Genomic DNA, 17,701 nt, shown 5'->3' on the forward strand with positions numbered 1-17,701 from the left:
ATGTTTGTGATTGTTCAATGTGTTCCTGTAGCTCTGACGAAGAAGGACAGGAGTAGAGTGTCAGCTGAAGACATCCTCATTCACGAGGACCCCAGAGCTGCAGTACTGGTAAGACGTGTGTCACTGTGTGTACTTCCATGAATACAAAGTACAAAAAAACAAAACACAATTCTGTAAAGTTTAACTCTTGTTAACTTCATTATTGCTGGATTCTGTCAGTGTTTAATGACTTCTTGTTCCTCCACCAGGAAAGAGTTCAGGTCAAATCAGCCCAAGCCAGCAGCCTGTAAGTGTCCTCCCATTGACACAGACACAGGCCACAAATCCACCTCCTTTTAACATTACCTCTGAAAATCATGTCAGTTTATGTTTGTTTATTTCTGATGCATAATTCTCTTTACCTATTTAAAGCCAGCAGTCACTGATGCACACTTTATTCACACCAGCATGTGTAAATGCGTTTTAATGCAAACCTCCGTGAAGATGTGTGAACTGGATTGATATGCAGATAATCTGTTTTGTTAAGCTAATGTCTTTCTTTTGTCCCTTTTGCTCTCTGTCAGACGAGCCCCTGGTGAAGATGCACCAAATGGTAAGACATGTAGTTTTCACTGTAGTTCCTTCATCTGGCATGGTTTAGTTGCACCAGACTTGTTCTGTCTGGATCAGCTTTGCCTGCAGCATTTGAGCTGCATTCACTCCAAATCAGGGGATGCGCTGAAAATGCCTCCTCACTTTCATTTGAATGTTGTTGGTGCATTAAGGCTGCGACCGTTGGGCCACAGGGGATGCTGGGGGGTAAAAAAAGACAAACAGTGGCCTTCGGCAAAATGTTGAAACAGAATCAACCTCTGGAGAAACCAAACCTGACGTCATTTTTACATCATTATTACAATGAGTAAAAGAAATAAAGCATGTATTAACAGCTTGTGTGTACACATTTGATGTGAACACAGCATTACACGAGCACTGTTATCATTGTGACTTTTGACCTTTTCCCTTTCTTGGCCTCCTGTACATGTTTGTGGGTGGCTGTAATTCATACCGTAACAGGTCAGGGCTGCACTTAATAGAATTAATAGAAATATTATCAAAATCACAATATGGCCAAGTGTCCAAATTGCAAAAGCTTATTTTATTTATTTATTTTGATAGGGTAAAACCATTATAAATTAAGCACTGTGGCGCTAAATATATGCCCTGGCTTGCAAATCGTATTACAGATGTAAGGAAACATGGTTTTAGACCCGAGAAAAATCACTTTTTTGTTTTCTTAGTGAAAGCGAAATGCAAAATTTGGATTGATTGTGATTTGGCTATGGCAAATTTGGCAACAGAAAGGAGAAGGTGTCATATTAAGTCCTCAATATTATATGGTTATTAGAGTTTTATTTTAGACAAGGAGGTGCTGGTAGAAGTGGATCTGGGGTATTCAGGAATTATCAAAATATATTCGAAATACTTGCAGATATCACATTTGATGATCTTTCAATTGACATAGAAGTGAACTCTGCTGTACAATACCTCACTTCTGTTTACTCATGTTTGTGGATGAAAGCTTCACTATGCATTTCTTCTATGGTTACAGCCGCAGTTTCTCTCTACACGCCTCGACACACCCACCTCGGGGCTAGAAAGGACTGTGAGTAACACACACTGACTGACCAACAGCACAGCTGACTCAGAGCAGTGTATCAGGGTTTTTAGAGCTGAAAGTTTGTCCATTAATCCAAAGGCTGATCAGGAGAAAATTAAGCGACACCTATTTTAAAAATTGATGCGTTAAAATGACAAATATTCCCTATTTCGGGCTTCTCTTAGGATTTTCTGCTTTTCTGTCAGCTTTTTTTTCCCTGCTTTTTATCATTGTAAATTGAATATATTGGGCCTTTGCTTTGTTGGTGGGACAAAACAAGACATTTTAAGTCCTCATGCTCACCTCTGGGAAACAGTGAAGGGCAGTTTTTCTGTTTCTTTACATTTAGTGAACTTGGCAATGAAGTAATTAAAGGAAATAACTGGCCAACTAATAAATATAATTGGAATGAAAACTAGTTACAGCCCCACTCCTGATAAGGGGCACCATTTCTTCACACAGACCAGTAATCTGGTGATAATAAGGTTGGCCTGGTTAAATATCTGCAGGGAGAAGCATGGTCTGTTGTACTTGGTGTTTTATTATTGATAAGAAAAAAGGAGGGTTAAAATATATGTAAAAACAAATTAATTTTGTGCCATTTTTATCTAGCAACAGAAATGACTTGCAGAAACTGTTGAGTCAAGGTTGAGGTGTTTTGAAGTCACACAGAGACATCTATTGGTGGATGCTGGAACAGCTCGGAGTGTTTTTGTCAAACTGATGTACCTAAATCATTGTCCAGTGTTTGCCATTGGCATACTCATTCAATGGCTTAATTCAGTAAAAATGTTAACAGTGCTTTTCTGTTTCTTCACAGCTATTGGCTCACCTTTTAAGCCAATGGAAAGCTACCAGTACTCAGGTGAGACATAGACAAGAAGTGGTATCATCAAGCTTTCATACATTGTTTTAGATTCCAAAATTGGTGATTGTAGATTTTTTGGTTATATTGAATTATTGCATTTAAGTTAATGTTTTGTCTGTGGGGGAAAACAGCCATTTCACTGAGTCGAAGAGCAATGCACAGTACTTCAAAGTAGTTTCACCTCAGTTCACTCCTCTCCTGCAGTTGTCTTAACCTGTTTGTGTATTTATGTATGCGCACATACTTTCCTCCTGCAGCTGTGGAGCGCAACAACTTGATGAGGCTGTCCCAGAGTATCCCCTTCACCCCTGTGCCCCCTAGAGGTGAGTCTGGATCACAGTGCTTTCCCAGGCATGCCAGGTCAGGTTAAAACACCACAGACAGTTCTGAGGAGAGACAGCAGGCCGATGGAGAATGAGGAAGTTTGGAGGCAGATTAGAGATGTGTTTTCGACATTGTTTTTGCTCCACCACACCTGCAGCTGTTTGCTCATTAACAGCTTGGGTGTGACTGAAGCAGAGTGTAGGTGCCACCTTTATTTACATGTACTCTTTTTAATGTGATTATTTTGGCGTCACAATTCAGACGCACCTCCCTGCTGAAGAGGAAGTACTGGTTTTAATGAATTGGTTGTCACAGTGTTGTTGCTGTTGTTACTGTGACTGTCTTGAAGTGTAATACTTCTGTTGTTGCAGTCCATGCAGTTTCTAGGCATTTCATCATGGCATTGTATATGTATGTTGCAACAAACACAGTTTATTGTGACACACAGCTTTTTTTGCAGCTTGTTATTTACTTAATCAGCCTTGAACAAAGTTGGAGACCAAAAAAACATAAATCAATAAGGCACCATGCAGTAATTTCAGGAGCAGTGAAGGGAAGCAGGGAAAATGTTTAAAAGCTCTTAGCCAAACTCTTAAAGTTAGAACTTGTTAAATCTTAATTTTATTCCCCTTTAGGCTGTTTAATCATATTTGTCACCTTTCATTTAAGCAAAAAAACATTGGGATACTGCATGTTTGGATGTAATTTGTACAGGAATAATGTGGTATCTAAAAACAATGTTCTGTTCTTCACAGTTCTTGTCCATTTGAACCAATGACAATTAATCTTTAATTGAATACATTTAAATATTTTATTGGCATGTATCTTAACTTCACCACCAGATTCAGAGATGGCAGTCCCTGTCACTCTGCTAAGCTGGTCTAGTTACCTTGTAAGAAGGACCAACTTATGGGGTTGGGCTTTTTTTTTAATTCATTATGATTAGTTTTAGCTTCTCCCTTGTGGTAAACCAAAGTCAATCACTTAGACTTTGGAATGTCAAATATAGATCTTACAACTTCAGGAAAAAGAGGGAAATGATAAGTAGAGAGATTCTGAGAGTGTAAGAGAGGAAAAAGGTGTATATGTGGTAGATTAAGGTGTGAGGCAAATTTCCTTTTTGACTCACATTATGTGGGTACATTTAAAAGATAATTTGTAAGTCAAGAAAGACACGACAAAACATTATTAGACTACGCTCCCAAAGTGGCTTAAGTGATATCATAGTTCTATCTCTCGCTGAAGGTACAAAGCCTGTGTGTTTGACTCAGTGATATACTCACTTCCCAGATGATAAAAAGACAGAGGGTCGCTGGATAAAACACTTCAGATAACATGATGTTACAGCTGTGCGTTGAGGTTACCCAGCCTTTGGTGTTGGTGACATATATTGTGTGAGCCGAGAGATGTAGCTCACTGAGCATTTTTACACAAAACTAAATGGTACCAGGACAAGCCTACAACAAGCCGTGATTTTCATGACCTGGAAAATAGTCTTTTAAACTGAAGAACATCACATGTATAATTCATGGCACAATTCCATCAGGATAAAACATGATTTGTCCCTTGTCATTGTCCACCATGCATATTTTTTTCAGAAATAAGGTCCCATTGGAGACAGCAAAAGGGGAGAGACTCAACCTTTGTGTTTACTTTGTCTAAATCACTCATCAGCCACAATTAACCAGAGTTCAGTCACTGTAGTGTGGTTTTTACATCTGTATTCTACTTCATTTTTACTGCATACATTTTTTTGCAAAGTAAAACAGATGCAAATAAGTCAGATTTTGGTCTTAGCTAAATTGTAACTAAATATGTAGTTATTGTATTTTGGCTTTTGTAGGTCAGTACAGACAGTAAAAAAAAAACACAAATAAATGACCAAAGTAAATATTAGGACCAGCTACTTCTCCAAGAGGCATTTGTCATCAGCAGATATAAACCTCCTTCAACATAAGTCTTAGGACCTGAAGTTGTTTTGCTCAGCTCAGCTGTCACACCTGGTATTTTATCAGCTGTTGTTTTTTCAGACACCTCTGCAGAGTTACATGACTCTCGCTGACACACCCACAACAAACTGTCTCTGTGCAAGGTTCACACTGTACAGGTAGTAGAAATTGGCACTGACACTGTACTTGAACAAATAGTCTTGCCAGTTTTAGGGCGTATCTCGTAACTGCTTTGTCCTCGTTTCAAAACCAGCCTGGAGACATTTTCAGTATGTCATCTTCTTCTCTGTGTTTGCCCTCACATTACCTGTCTGATTCTCTGCTGTACTCAGATAATGCAACTGCGCATGTGCAGCTCTTAACATTAGATGAGAAGGAAGCGTCTCTTAGCTACTTTCCGCATCAGCTCTGGAAAAAACAAAGTGTTTAAGTCAGAAAATTATTGATTAAGACTTTCACGCTCATGGTTTTGCAAGTTTCATGGTGCCATGGGGGCAACACTCAATGATCCAAGTGGGACCTGACCAGTACAGCAGCAAAAAACATAATAACCAACAATAGCAAAAAGTAAACATAAAAGATATTCATTAATGTGTAGAAACATTCAAATACCTACCGTATCAAGCAATGTTGTGATGACTGAGGGCTTCACAGTTTGTAACAAGATGGGCAACAGAGTGAACATGTTGCTGTTTTTCTGATGGACGAGCAAGTAGGAAAATGTTAGCCAGTGACACTTGATACACAGATAATATATCAAATGTTTTGTTGCGGTGAGTTTGTCATGAAATCTATGGAGAAGTACAGTTTTAAGCATTTGTGTTTTTTGTTCTGAGACAAAAAAAAGGGGGAGACAGAGGTCTACAAACAGGGATGTCAAGCCAACGCTGTGTTTATCGGTGTGTGCAACTCTCACCTGCTGTTCTCTTCCCTCAGGGGAGCCGGTGACTGTGTACCGTCTGGAGGAGAGCTCCCCCAACACTATCAACAACAGCATGTCTTCCTGGGCCCAGCGGGGCCTCTGTGCCAAAATAGAGTTTCTCAGCAAGGAGGAGATGGGTGGAGGACTCAGACGGGCCCTCAAGGTGCTCTGCACTTGGTCAGAGTATGACATCCTGAAGCCAGGACATCTGTATATAGTTAAATCCTTCCTTCCTGAGGTGGTCCAAACCTGGCAGAGCATCTACAAGGAGGACACTGTGCTGCACCTTTGTCTCAGGGTAGGGAGCACAGACATTGTAAAGCCCACTTTCTTCAAGATTTTACTCATACTCATACCGTTGGCTGATTTATAAATGTATTTGGTTTGAAGTCTTCTCTGCTGCTTTTTGAAAGTGTAACGTTTCCAACAATCAGGATCTGCCTTGTTTTAATGCCAAGTTCTCTCTTCAAAAGACATAGCAGTCCTTGCTTTTAGCTATAAAGACATGTTACTGCAGACGAAGCAATTTCCATGAAACGTATTAACCTAAAACACGGTGGCAATTACTATAACATCGGAATCACAAAAATGCTAAATCATCTCTATTTGTATAAACATAATATGATGTAAAATATAATATCTTTAAAAAGGTCTATTTTTAGTAGGGTTGTAGTGAATAGTTCAAAGTTTCATTGATATTCAATTTGATTGCTGTGCAATCGTTTTGTTTTAGTTTCTTTTTTTGCCAATTTTTGTTCATCCAGCAGATAAAAATTAGGCTGCACTAATATAATTAGTATTATAGTATTTGCAAAAATACATTCCAGTGGTGGCTGCGTAGGGTTTTGTCTGACTCCTGTGAGCCAAACATTTCCAAAAACTTGTTGTAAAGCCAAAATTTATATTTAAAAAAGACAGATTTATATTTAAAAAAAGACAGAAAAGACAGTAATTTTTTCCAATATTTTGATGAAAAACAAGTTGTTTGCTTGCTGCACACAGAGGGGTGTAGGGAGGTACACAGCAGTATTAATGTGATCTAGAACAACACCCCATAAGTTCTTTAAAGAAAGTTGATTTTATAAAAAAAAATACTCACTCTATTAATCATTTCAATAAATTCATGAAAACTGAGGATTTTGTTCAAGGATTTATTGTTGCTTTTTTAGGGTGAAAAGTTCATTAGAAAAACTAAATAGAAGTTTTGAATTCGACATTGGGTTAAAGCCCTGATTTTAAGTGCCGTTTCTCTGTGTCACTCCAGGAAATTCAACAACAACGAGCTGCTCAGAAGCTGACATTTGCCTTCAACCAAATCAGGCCGAAGACTATTCCTTATTCACCGAGGTAAGTGTGCACGAGGAGGGTTGGCAAGAACAGAAATGCCACACACACACACACACACACACACACACACACACACACACACACACACACATTGTGAAACTGCTTTTTTTCATATCTTAATGTTTTTTGTCTTTAACTATCGATGCTGTGTGCATGTCACAGAATTTGCTTAGCTCACTGTGGTTTGGCAAAGCCACATCCGCATTTGCTTAGATATGTCAAGTCATTTACATGTCAGCACAAACCTTTCCTACACCTGACAAGGTGAACTTGCTTCTCACTGTGTTGCCTTTGTTTTTAAGTTTCCCCCTTTTCCAGTCTTTGTGCTAAGCTGTCTGAGAGCTGGCTTTAGCCTTACAGTATATTGACAGACAGACATGAAAGAAAACATATATCCCACATTTTCAAACTACTCATTTAAATCATCAAGACATGTACACCCATGACATTATCTGATCAATGTTTCTTTTCAAATTCATAATATCCATTTCCTAATTAACAGTTCCAAATCTGTAGTGAGTAGTCTTTTGGATGCAATGCAGTTCTTCTAAAACAGAATTCTTTCTTCGCTATTAAGGCATCAAATTAAATTAACAAGACTTGTGCAAGAACATTACGATGGATTTTAATTTTTCAAAGCATCCTTTCTTGTGGGCCATTACCCTGACACCTGAGTCCTCTGTGTTCAGGTTTCTGGAGGTGTTTCTGCTGTACTGTCACTCTGCTGGACAGTGGTTTGCTATTGAAGAGTGCATTACTGGGGAGTTCAGGAAGTTCAACAACAACAACGGAGATGAGATCGTCCCCACCAACCTCCTGGAGGAAACCATGCTGGCCTTCAGCCACTGGACCTACGAGTACACCCGCGGAGAGCTGCTGGTGCTCGACCTGCAGGGTAACGCCCGTCCACACACATTTCACCACAGCAAATTACTTTCAAGTTTTGTGTTTTAAATGGTACTTTGTTACATAGATGACACATTAATGAAGATGGGAAATGTAGTCCTCTGTTTCCTGCATGTAACAATGTGTTTAAATGAATGTTCATTCTGCGCTGACTGCCTGTGTGTGCTCTTAGTAGAATTAATATCCTGATAATTGTGTGTGTGTGTGTGTGTGTGTGTGTGTGTGTGTGTGTGTGTGTGTGCGTGTGCGTGTGTGTGCGTGTGCGCGTGCGCGCGCGAGTGCGTGTGTGTGCGTGCATGTGTGTGCGTGCATGCGCCTCTGTGTGTGTGTGTGTAGGGGTTGGGGAGATTCTGACAGATCCATCAGTCATTAAGAGTGGTGAGAAGGGGTAAGTGAGCTCTCAATTACTCACAAGTCATTCATTTATATCTTTAGCTTCTTGAGGCTCAATTTGTACAGCTGAGCCATTTAATTAGTTAGCTGATAATTAAAAAATTAATCAGACATTCCCTCGTTCCAGCTTCTTACTTGTGACAATTTGCTTCCCTTTTTTTGTCTTATATGATCTGTGATCATAAAGTGATTTTAATCAAATTTGTGACAGGCATTTCCAGTATTTTATGACATTTTATTTTGTAGTCTAAACCTTAAATTGAGGAAATAATTGCCAGATTATTAAAAAAAAAAATAGAAATTGGATTAGTAAAAAAGATCATCAATCATTAGTAGCAGCCTTACAATATTGATTAAAAGTCTCTTTGCCAGCTGCCGTTTGTTGTAACTGTGCACCACGGTGTGACTCTTGCAGATCCTATGATATGATATTTGGACCTGCCAACTTGGGGGACGATGCTATCAGGAACTTCCGAGCAAAACACCACTGCAACTCCTGCTGTCGGAAACTAAAACTTCCAGGTGAGGGGCATTGACCAGCTGCTGTTCAGGTACCTTATTCTCAAACTAAATTACATCACTAATGTGCTCAACATTGTCAAGCTTCAAAGCAGCATTTGGATAATTTAACTGTGCCCAAACAGCTCTCTCTTTCTCTCTCTCTCTTTCGTTGATGCTTTTGTTAATGCGTGGGGTCTAGGAAACGCAGAGGGGGTGTGACTATATGTATATGACTGTTAACTGTGTTGCACGTTGCTGATGTGTTGTTTTTAGGGATTAGTGTGTGTGCTTGCGTGTGTGAGTGTGCATGTGTGCTTGTGTGCGTGTTGATTGGTTTTTGTGAAGTTGATTGGAGAGGTACTTTTTCTGTTGATGTTGTTTTGTGAAAGAGCATCAAAGTCTGTCTGTCTCTTTCCAAAACACATGCGTGCTGCGGTGCTCAGCCTCTGTCCGTCCTCAGTCCTTACAAATGTGCTATCAAAATTTGTGAGCTGCAGGTCGGGTTTGTGTGGTTGATTACTGCATATTTTTGCCATTTTGCTCTCATAACAGCTTTGGTGGGTGCAGGTATCAATACTAGCTGATAGCTAGCTAGCAAACTGAGAAGAGGAGAAAAAACTATGTAACATACACAAATCTATAATAATATGCTAACTAACTCTTATTTGTTGCAACTTGCTCTTTTCTGACTTCTGTCCTTCTTCTTCCAGATCTAAAGCGGAATGATTACACACCAGATAAGGTAACGTTCCCACAAGAAGACCCTCCCAACCCAGGGGGCGGCGTCAAAGAGTCCCGCCAGTCAATGAGGCTGATGCTGTGATCGTTTTAATGAGAGAGACAGTGAGTGAATGATCATGCAGCAACACTCTTCTGATTGATTTCAGTCATAGCCAAGGAGCAGAAAGGCACACCCAATCAACTGGAAGAATTACACCTGTGTTTCCATGGAAACCAGTGCATGCAGACTGTCATGTTTTTTTTTTTTAATCCCACTAAAATGCTGTGTCGAAGACTATTCAACCATCTTTACCTTTTTGTTTTTAGTACATCAATGAGGAAAATACATTTTAAACATATTTTGTACAAGTTTATGAAAATATATATAAATATATGAACTGGATATATATGGACAGGTACAGTATCATTGCGGAGGGCTTATTATTTATTATGAAGTTTGAGAAGTTGCCTTGTTTTAACAAAAAGAAAAAAAGAACAAATCTAAGTGCATTGTACATCTGTTACAGCAGCTTTGGAGAGGACAGCCTGCTGAGATTCAGTCACTGCTACACTGCAGTTTGCCACCAGATCCTTTTTTATAAGTGTACAAGGACTCGTATCACAACCTTTTGTCTCTTAGTTAATGAACAGATAAACATGAATTTGAAAATCTTGTAAAATATGGGCAGATTGCAATGCAACTTTTACATAAAAATGTATGTAATTTTATTGTATTGAAAGTGTGTCCACCAAAATATTGCTGATAGTTTTTATTGTTACAAAGGTACTATTGCTATAACTTTGTCATCAACTATTGTATGAGCAAATTACAATCTAGTGTATCTTATAGATACTGTTATCTGGCATGAGCTGAACAGATTAAAATATTTTATTCAGGGGAACTGACAGACTTAAGGGTATTACTGTATACATTTTGTACTGGACATCATTTTAAACAAATAAAACGTTAAAAAGCTTTAGCAACATCGCTCATGTCTTAAAAGAATTACTGTGTTCCGATGTATTGCCAATGTTCAGATAAAAATCGAATGGATATTAATCCCCTGCAGCTTTCAAGTAGTCAACAACAGATTTTAAAGTCCTGATATCCAATTTAAATCAGAAATGAATTGATCTGGGACATAACATTACATCAACCTTGACCAATGATTCAATACGCAAAGTAAAAACATCAGTATGTATTGTCATCTTTAAGAGACACCTTTATTTTGAAATTGCCATGGGATTTCTGTATCCCCACTCCCGTCACTCAAACAGTGCTAGCCGCGTAGCACCAGGCCGCTAACTGTGAGGACGTAATGTTTTTCTTTGTCATTAATGATTGTAAAAATAGACATTTTTTGGATTTAGACTGTTGGTTGCATTCAACAATCGATTTGAATATGTCACTGAGATTTTAAAAACAAAATAATTATTCTATTGATCAAGAAAATAATTACTTTTAAAACTATTTCTAAGTTTAAAAAAAGTGTCTACACTGCAGTATGTGTACACCAAACTATGTTTTCATGCATGCAAACTTTTTTTTACAAGCGGTGACAATTTTAATTCAAACGTTAACATTGCACTGAGCCCATCATCATTGGAGCAGTGAAGTCCTGCACATAGAGGGGGCTGGTAGATTCTTGAGTGTGTGCCTGCAGAAAGAGACAATGAGTCTGGTGTTTGAACAGAGGCCATAGTTGGAGAACCGCTGCTAGTATTTGAATCCACACACTACGACCTCTGTTCAGCAGCCTCGGTCCAAACTGCTCACCTGTGAGAGAGTGATGGTGGAGCTTAAGACATTACACTAATTGGTCCATATTTACATAGCAAGAGTTCTTAGTTGTTGTAACAACTCCTCACTTACTAAAACAATCTTAATGTAGGTGTTTGGGGGACAAGATGCACTGTCTTTGTCCTGTGTAACAAATATGTACAATGAAATTAATACGACGCTTCAAAAACCAGAGTTGGTAAATTCAGTTTATTTTAGTGCAGAAGACAGAAGAACAATCATCTTCATTGGAGCAGCATTATTGGTATGCAGTCTCTTCAAGGCCAGTATGAACAGGAGGAAACAGTGACTCTTGTAACACACTGCATGAACTGTAAGTATGAATAACTGGTTGCCAGGTATGATGCTTAAACTGGAAAGACTGGTTTACCCTCCCACTGGGTGTGCATTACATTATAAAAGTAAAACAATCGTGACTGCATTATCTTCAGCTCATTTTCAGACTGACAGTTTTCAGCTTTGCATCAACTACAGCCTCATACAAACATGAGTGGCAGGAGTAAGCCTACGGTTTTCATTGAATACTGGTAAGCTTATAATTTGATGTTGTGTTACTAAATCTTGTAGTTAAGACTGATTGTAATATACTCATTAACTTTGGGAGGTAGATTCATTTCGTTCACTTACATGTTAGTACTTGATATGATAATACAGCTTGTATTTTTGATTTTAACCTAATGCTAATTTTCCAAAGAAGCTTAAGAACAAAGTGTATATTTGGGTGAACTTAACGTTACATAGACACGCTACATATTTTTATTCACGTTGGTTAGAAATAACCTCCAACTCCCTGCATTGAACTCTAGCGCCAGTTCTGCTGATTTTGACAACTTCTGAAATCCTTCATAAGTATGAGAGTTTCTATGTGACAATAAAAAGGTCTAATGAAGAGTTTTCCCTCTGGTTGTTTTGTGTAGTGGTTCAGGATGAGGTTATGGGGGGTGCGTCAATCGGCTTGTTAAAGCCCTCCAGAGGGACATTCCCGATGTGGAGGTGAAGGAACGCAAAGGGAGGGGAGGTAAGCTGCTTTTTCTTTTCCACCCAAACAGTTCATAAACCTCTTTAGTTCCAACACTGTTTGGCTCTTTCCATAGCTCAGTTATTTCTTGTGTCAAATCTGCCAAAATTTTAATTGTTTATATGTAAAAATCCTTAAAAACGTATTGTGAAAGTTTTTGTTTTCTACTGTCATTGTGGTGTCACTTTTAGGAGTTTTCAGTCCTAACTTTGCCTTTAGCAGTGGCATACTGGTTCCAGTCTCTCAGATAACCTGTTTTGCTGGTTGAAGTGCCAGTGCAGATAAAGTATAGATGATTATCATTATGTTGAAGTGACATGGATGTATTTTTATTTTTGCTGTCTCATTTTTCACCCTCACAGGTAGCTTTGAGGTAACATTCAATGATGAGGTCATCCACTCAAAGCTGGGCGGGGGAGGTTTTCCTGATGCTGAAAAGGTCAGTGTGTTAGAGAGCTATTCATCCACTTTGTTAGACGTGACATCTTAAAATAACTAAAACTTAATTTTAAGGGACGTCTGGTCATTTGCTAATTTCATGAGCAAATTACTCATTTGGTACAAAAACTGGAAGCAGTCAGCCAATATGTGCAGAGACCCTGCCCTCTGCCTTTTTATAAAAAGGTAGTGACCAGTTGCCTGTAAGCAGTACGCATTCAAGAGGAAACTACAGAAGCTGCAGGCACAGCGCTGAAAAAAATGCAAATATAGCAAATGAGAGTGCATCTGGTTGGCTCTAACTTTTGTGCTTGATATTGCTTACAAACAATCACTGAAAATTCTTGGATAGTATACTTTTAATTTAGTTTTCTGTTTCAGTGTCACATCATTATTTCGAATGGTGTCCTGTCATTCAGGTAGAAAAATACAGAGGAAATACCGGATTATGTCTCTTTAGCAATTTTATAGTGCTCTCTGGGACACACACAATGAATTATCTTGAATTATCTTGCTGAAATAAACTTAAAGTATTCCTATAAATGTTTGTTTTCCACAAGACTTATTTTCTGCGAATATCGCAAAAAATTAAAATAAAAAATTAGCAGACAAGAAAATTTAATTGTTCTGACCTGAAAAATGTTTTGTGTTTCATGTGACCAGGTGGTGGAGAGGGTGACGAAGAGAATCAGCCAGGGAGGACACAGCTCCAAGCGTTAGAGGATGAAGGTTTAAACAACAGCTGTATTCACACTGCAAGAACATGGTTAGATTTTTATGGTTCAGAACATCTGAGAACAAAAGTGAATTCAAACATTAAAATACGACATTAAAAATCCAAATTGTAATTGTGAACCAACATCCAAACCTTAAAGTGTCTCCGTCAGCCATGAGAAGATCAGACCATAAATCTTCACTGTGAATACAAAGACGAGAGGATGATGAGAGCAACTCTGAGGAACCAGCCACTGATCTGCACTTCTGTTTATGAATGTACACACTAAAAGTCTCAGTGTGTACACGATGCCTAGAAGCTTTTCATCTGACTGGAGCCTGAGAAACTGCTCTCATCATGTCCGTCTGCCATTTACTCACAAACAAATATCTCTACAGCTGCATTTACTCAGGAATTTAAAAAAATAAGAAAAAGTAACAGTTTTCTAAATTCCATATCTCTCTGTTTAGATAACTCCAAACGTTTTGGCTAGATGAGAGGATAGAAAGGACTTTCATGTTTGTATGATGAATATGAAGCTACCACCAGCAGATGGTTAGCTTAGCGTGACGACTGGAGACAGGGAGAAACTGTTATCCTGGCTCTGTCCTGTCAACTTAATCAGCTAACCAGGACCTCTAAAGCTCACTAGGCTAATTAACATGTATCTGGGTTGTTTAAACCATATAGAAATAACAGAGTGTGAAAACAGAGCCAGGCTAGCTGCCTCCCTCTATTTCCAGTCTTTGTAATGGGCTAAGCTAACCAGCTGCTGTCTTTTCCCCCTAACAGAGGTCAGAGTGGTATCAATCGTCTCAACCAACCCTCTGCAAGAAAGCAAAAATAAGCACTTTCCAAAAATTTTGAATTACTCTATAAATTTTGGGTAGTCATACACAGTGTCTGCCACAATTTCCTACTTGATTTGAAAAAAAAAATGGAGTTTTTTCCAATGTTTTCGAAACAGTTGACACCAGCCTTAACCTGTGTATTCTTTGTGTGGGTGACCAGCCCATTCAACTACCAATACCTGTATTTCTAATCTGCATTTATACTCTAAAATGCTTCATCTTCTAACATATGAGATCTATTTTATATTCATACCTGACATATGCCCCTTTTTCAAATGTACATTAGGGATGTACGATATTTGATTTTTGCCAATATCCAATATGTTGATATTTTATGACTCATTATGGCCAAAGAAAATAACGCACTCTAGATTATGCTCCCACAAATATTTTTTTTTATCACCAAGCGGTGTGTATTATCTTTTGTCAGACACCTAGCCTTTTTGTCGTTTGAATGCGCTTTTGTAAAATTTTTGCCATATCAATATATGCATTTACATTTTGCGGGCACAAAGATGCAAACATAGAATATAATGCTTTTCACAATATACACATTTACTGGGCAAAACAATAAAACAGCTTAAACCTAGCTTACATGTAAAACAGGCCATCTTTTATTTTTATGTAACAAACAAAACTGTTACCTCCTCCCACTTTAACAGGCTTGGATGATGCTCTCACTATAGAACAGTCTGACAATAGCCAAAACTAGGGCTAATATGACCTATTCTTAACTAATTAAAGTTGCATAATTTAATGCCATGAAAAATCATTTTGTAAGCCAGTCATATCGGCAGAAAAGGTCATTTCAGGCCAATGCCGATATTTCATTTTAAAGCCGTTATCTGCTGATACCAGTGACCTATCAATATTATCGTGCATCCCTAATACACATGCATCATTACCTGGATAATGTTTTGTAATAAGGGGCTGAACACTACCATCTGTGTTACTGTTGTAGCATTTCAGAGTGAGATACACATTAAATCAATGACAAATGCTCCATATGCACACACATTTTAACAACTAACACCATTGCTCTACCGTTGTATCCAGTGGTGTAGAGGTAGCTGATGAGGTGGGCGTACTTCAAGGTAGATTACTGAGGAGAAAGTGGGTATACTCTCTTAGATATTTAAGTGGCTTTTTGGAATGCTAGGTGGGTATACTATGAACGATCAAAAAAAAAGATGGATACCCTGTACACCTGCGTATATCCTCCACTACACCACTGGTTGTATCATTTCTAATCAGTTCCATCATAACACATCAAATGCAATAAAACATCACTGGACAAACAACGATGACTTTGATACTACTTATTTAACAGTGCTGAGTTATTCTGGAAAAGAAGTCTACACCAGTGCTTCTTCAGATTCTGTATGTGTGGTGCTCAGTGCTGGCTGTGTGTCAGATCGACTGATCCGAACGTCCTTAAGAGATGAGCCAGACCCCCTAAACTGTTGCAGCTTACTCGTTCCTCTGTTTCCAGCAAACTCAAATCATATCTGAGAAATCACTTTGGGATGAAAATACAAAGCTGCCTATTTTAGCTAATTCATATAATGCCAGTTTGGTCAATGTACTTGAAACAATTAATATTTTATGTTCTCATGATAGCTTTTTTGCAAAGTAATAGGCGTCATTTAAAGTAGTTGAATAAAGAGTATTTGCTTCATCAGTGTATTGGAGTAAGAGTAAGTAACATAAAATGTCATGTCAAAATTGTACTGTTTCAAATGTGTATTCAGCCACCTTTCATCTGTGGAGAATTGATTATGTCTTTAGACTATTTAAAGTCACACAACACTCAAAACATTATTATAGCAGCAATATAGAGGGATGGTTGAGCTACAAACACTGAGCTGGCATTTCACTTTCACCTTAACCTTAGAGATAGATTAACATTTTTCAGTTGTATCTTTATACAGACTATTTGGGTCCATATGTACACTGCAAAAGTTGCCCAGTATGAACAGGAAGAACTTTTTTTTTTTTTTTAACATACTGCATGAGAAGAAGAAACTGAACATATACTGAAAACTTTCAAACTGTACATATCCTAATAGTAGATAGGCGACGCACACACGATACACTGATTTACCCTCCCACTGGGTGTGGTTTACTTTATAATAATGCAACAATCGTGACTCAGCATTATATGCAACTCATCGTCGAGCTGAAAGTCTGCAACTCTGCATCGAGTCCAGCCTCATACAAACATGAGTAACGCGGATAAGCCCTCTGTCTTTGTTGAACATAGGTGAGTTTATAACTTTGAATCTATATTTACATATAGTTATTCTGCTTAATCGTATAGTTAGGAGCAAACCCTAATACACTCAGTAACGTCGGGAGGTAGATTATTGCTTAATTTCAAATCAGGGTGTGGTTTTACTGCAACAGGCAAAAAACACATCTGTACTTTGCAACTTGGTGCGACAGTTCACATTATATTTGCCTTTTTAATGGTCTTCTGAGCGGGATTGTCGGTTACTGTTTGTGCACACGCATGCCAGCGAGTAAAAATAAAAACCAACCCCAGCTCTACTTTCATTTGGCATTTCGCCTCGCTATATTTGTATTTTGTGTCTCTTTGAAAGTCCCAAGTACAGGAAGTACAGGAAACGAACAAAAAATATGCAGAGGACAGTCTCACCGCGACAAACTTTTAGCAGGTTATAAATTATGAGAATATTTCGCCTACATCGTTTATGAGGGAAAATACTGCTTTATCTAACGTTTATGGACTATTTTTAAGAAGCTCATGGGGAAAAAAAGCGGAAATATATTTGGCTCGACTCAACGTAACGAAGATATGTTACATATTTTAACTGATGTTGGTTATAATGCGGAAATAGCCTACTTATGTCTGCATTGAACTGGAGTTTTGAATTCAGGATATTTTGATACGTGTGGAAGTCCTTTATTGAGAAAGTTTCTATGTGCCCATAGTGAGGTTTATTGTGTTTCGCTCTGGATTGCTTTCTGTTACAGTGGATGATGATCCTCCTCATGGCGCTTCCGTGAACTGGAGCAAATCCTCAAGGATGTGCAGGTGGTGGGGACTAAAGGGAGGCCAGGTAAGCAGCTTTTTCTTTCTCTCATTCTCACTGTTCACGATTAGAGAGTTTATTTCTGCCAATAAGTAAAAAATGTTGACTTTTCAATGACACACTGGGGAAAAAAGTTAACACTGCTTGTTTGTTTGTCTCCATTGTTCAGTTATTTCTTGTGCCAAATAATAATAATAATAAACAAGCAGTGTTAACTTTTTTCCCCAGTGTGTCATTGAAAAGTCAACATTTTTTA

At 38.3% G+C, this 17,701-nt stretch overlaps 1 protein-coding gene and 1 long non-coding RNA gene across 6 annotated transcripts in view; both read left to right on the forward strand.

Annotated features, from left to right (window-relative positions):
- Positions 1 to 10,555, forward strand: part of trpm7 (transient receptor potential cation channel, subfamily M, member 7) — a 62,697-nt gene extending 52,142 nt beyond the window's left edge. For 3 of the 5 annotated variants that reach the window (XM_042512896.1, XM_042512780.1, XM_042512817.1), the window contains exons 29-40: positions 32 to 108; positions 249 to 286; positions 564 to 592; positions 1,589 to 1,642; positions 2,457 to 2,501; positions 2,762 to 2,827; positions 5,714 to 5,997; positions 6,964 to 7,046; positions 7,736 to 7,941; positions 8,289 to 8,340; positions 8,761 to 8,867; positions 9,557 to 10,555. In XM_042512896.1, the coding sequence (XP_042368830.1) occupies positions 32 to 108; positions 249 to 286; positions 564 to 592; positions 1,589 to 1,642; positions 2,457 to 2,501; positions 2,762 to 2,827; positions 5,714 to 5,997; positions 6,964 to 7,046; positions 7,736 to 7,941; positions 8,289 to 8,340; positions 8,761 to 8,867; positions 9,557 to 9,669 (1,154 nt within the window). In that variant the 3' untranslated portion in view covers positions 9,670 to 10,555. Of the gene's footprint in view, positions 1 to 31; positions 109 to 248; positions 287 to 563; positions 593 to 1,588; positions 1,643 to 2,456; positions 2,502 to 2,761; positions 2,828 to 5,713; positions 5,998 to 6,963; positions 7,047 to 7,735; positions 7,942 to 8,288; positions 8,341 to 8,760; positions 8,897 to 9,556 lie in introns of all 5 variants that reach the window. The other 2 variants (XM_042513050.1, XM_042512971.1) reach the window with 2 other exon arrangements.
- Positions 10,556 to 11,783: 1,228 nt separating this feature from the next.
- LOC121962820 lies at positions 11,784 to 17,500 on the forward strand. The gene is made up of 5 exons (XR_006107173.1): positions 11,784 to 11,894; positions 12,285 to 12,385; positions 12,748 to 12,824; positions 13,487 to 16,652; positions 17,387 to 17,500. It is a non-coding gene; the product is annotated as an uncharacterized LOC121962820 (long non-coding RNA).
- The last annotated feature ends 201 nt before the right edge of the window (positions 17,501 to 17,701 follow it).

Source organism: Plectropomus leopardus, chromosome 1 (genome assembly GCF_008729295.1).
Source record: "Plectropomus leopardus isolate mb chromosome 1, YSFRI_Pleo_2.0, whole genome shotgun sequence".
NCBI classification, from domain to species: domain Eukaryota; kingdom Metazoa; phylum Chordata; class Actinopteri; order Perciformes; family Serranidae; genus Plectropomus; species Plectropomus leopardus.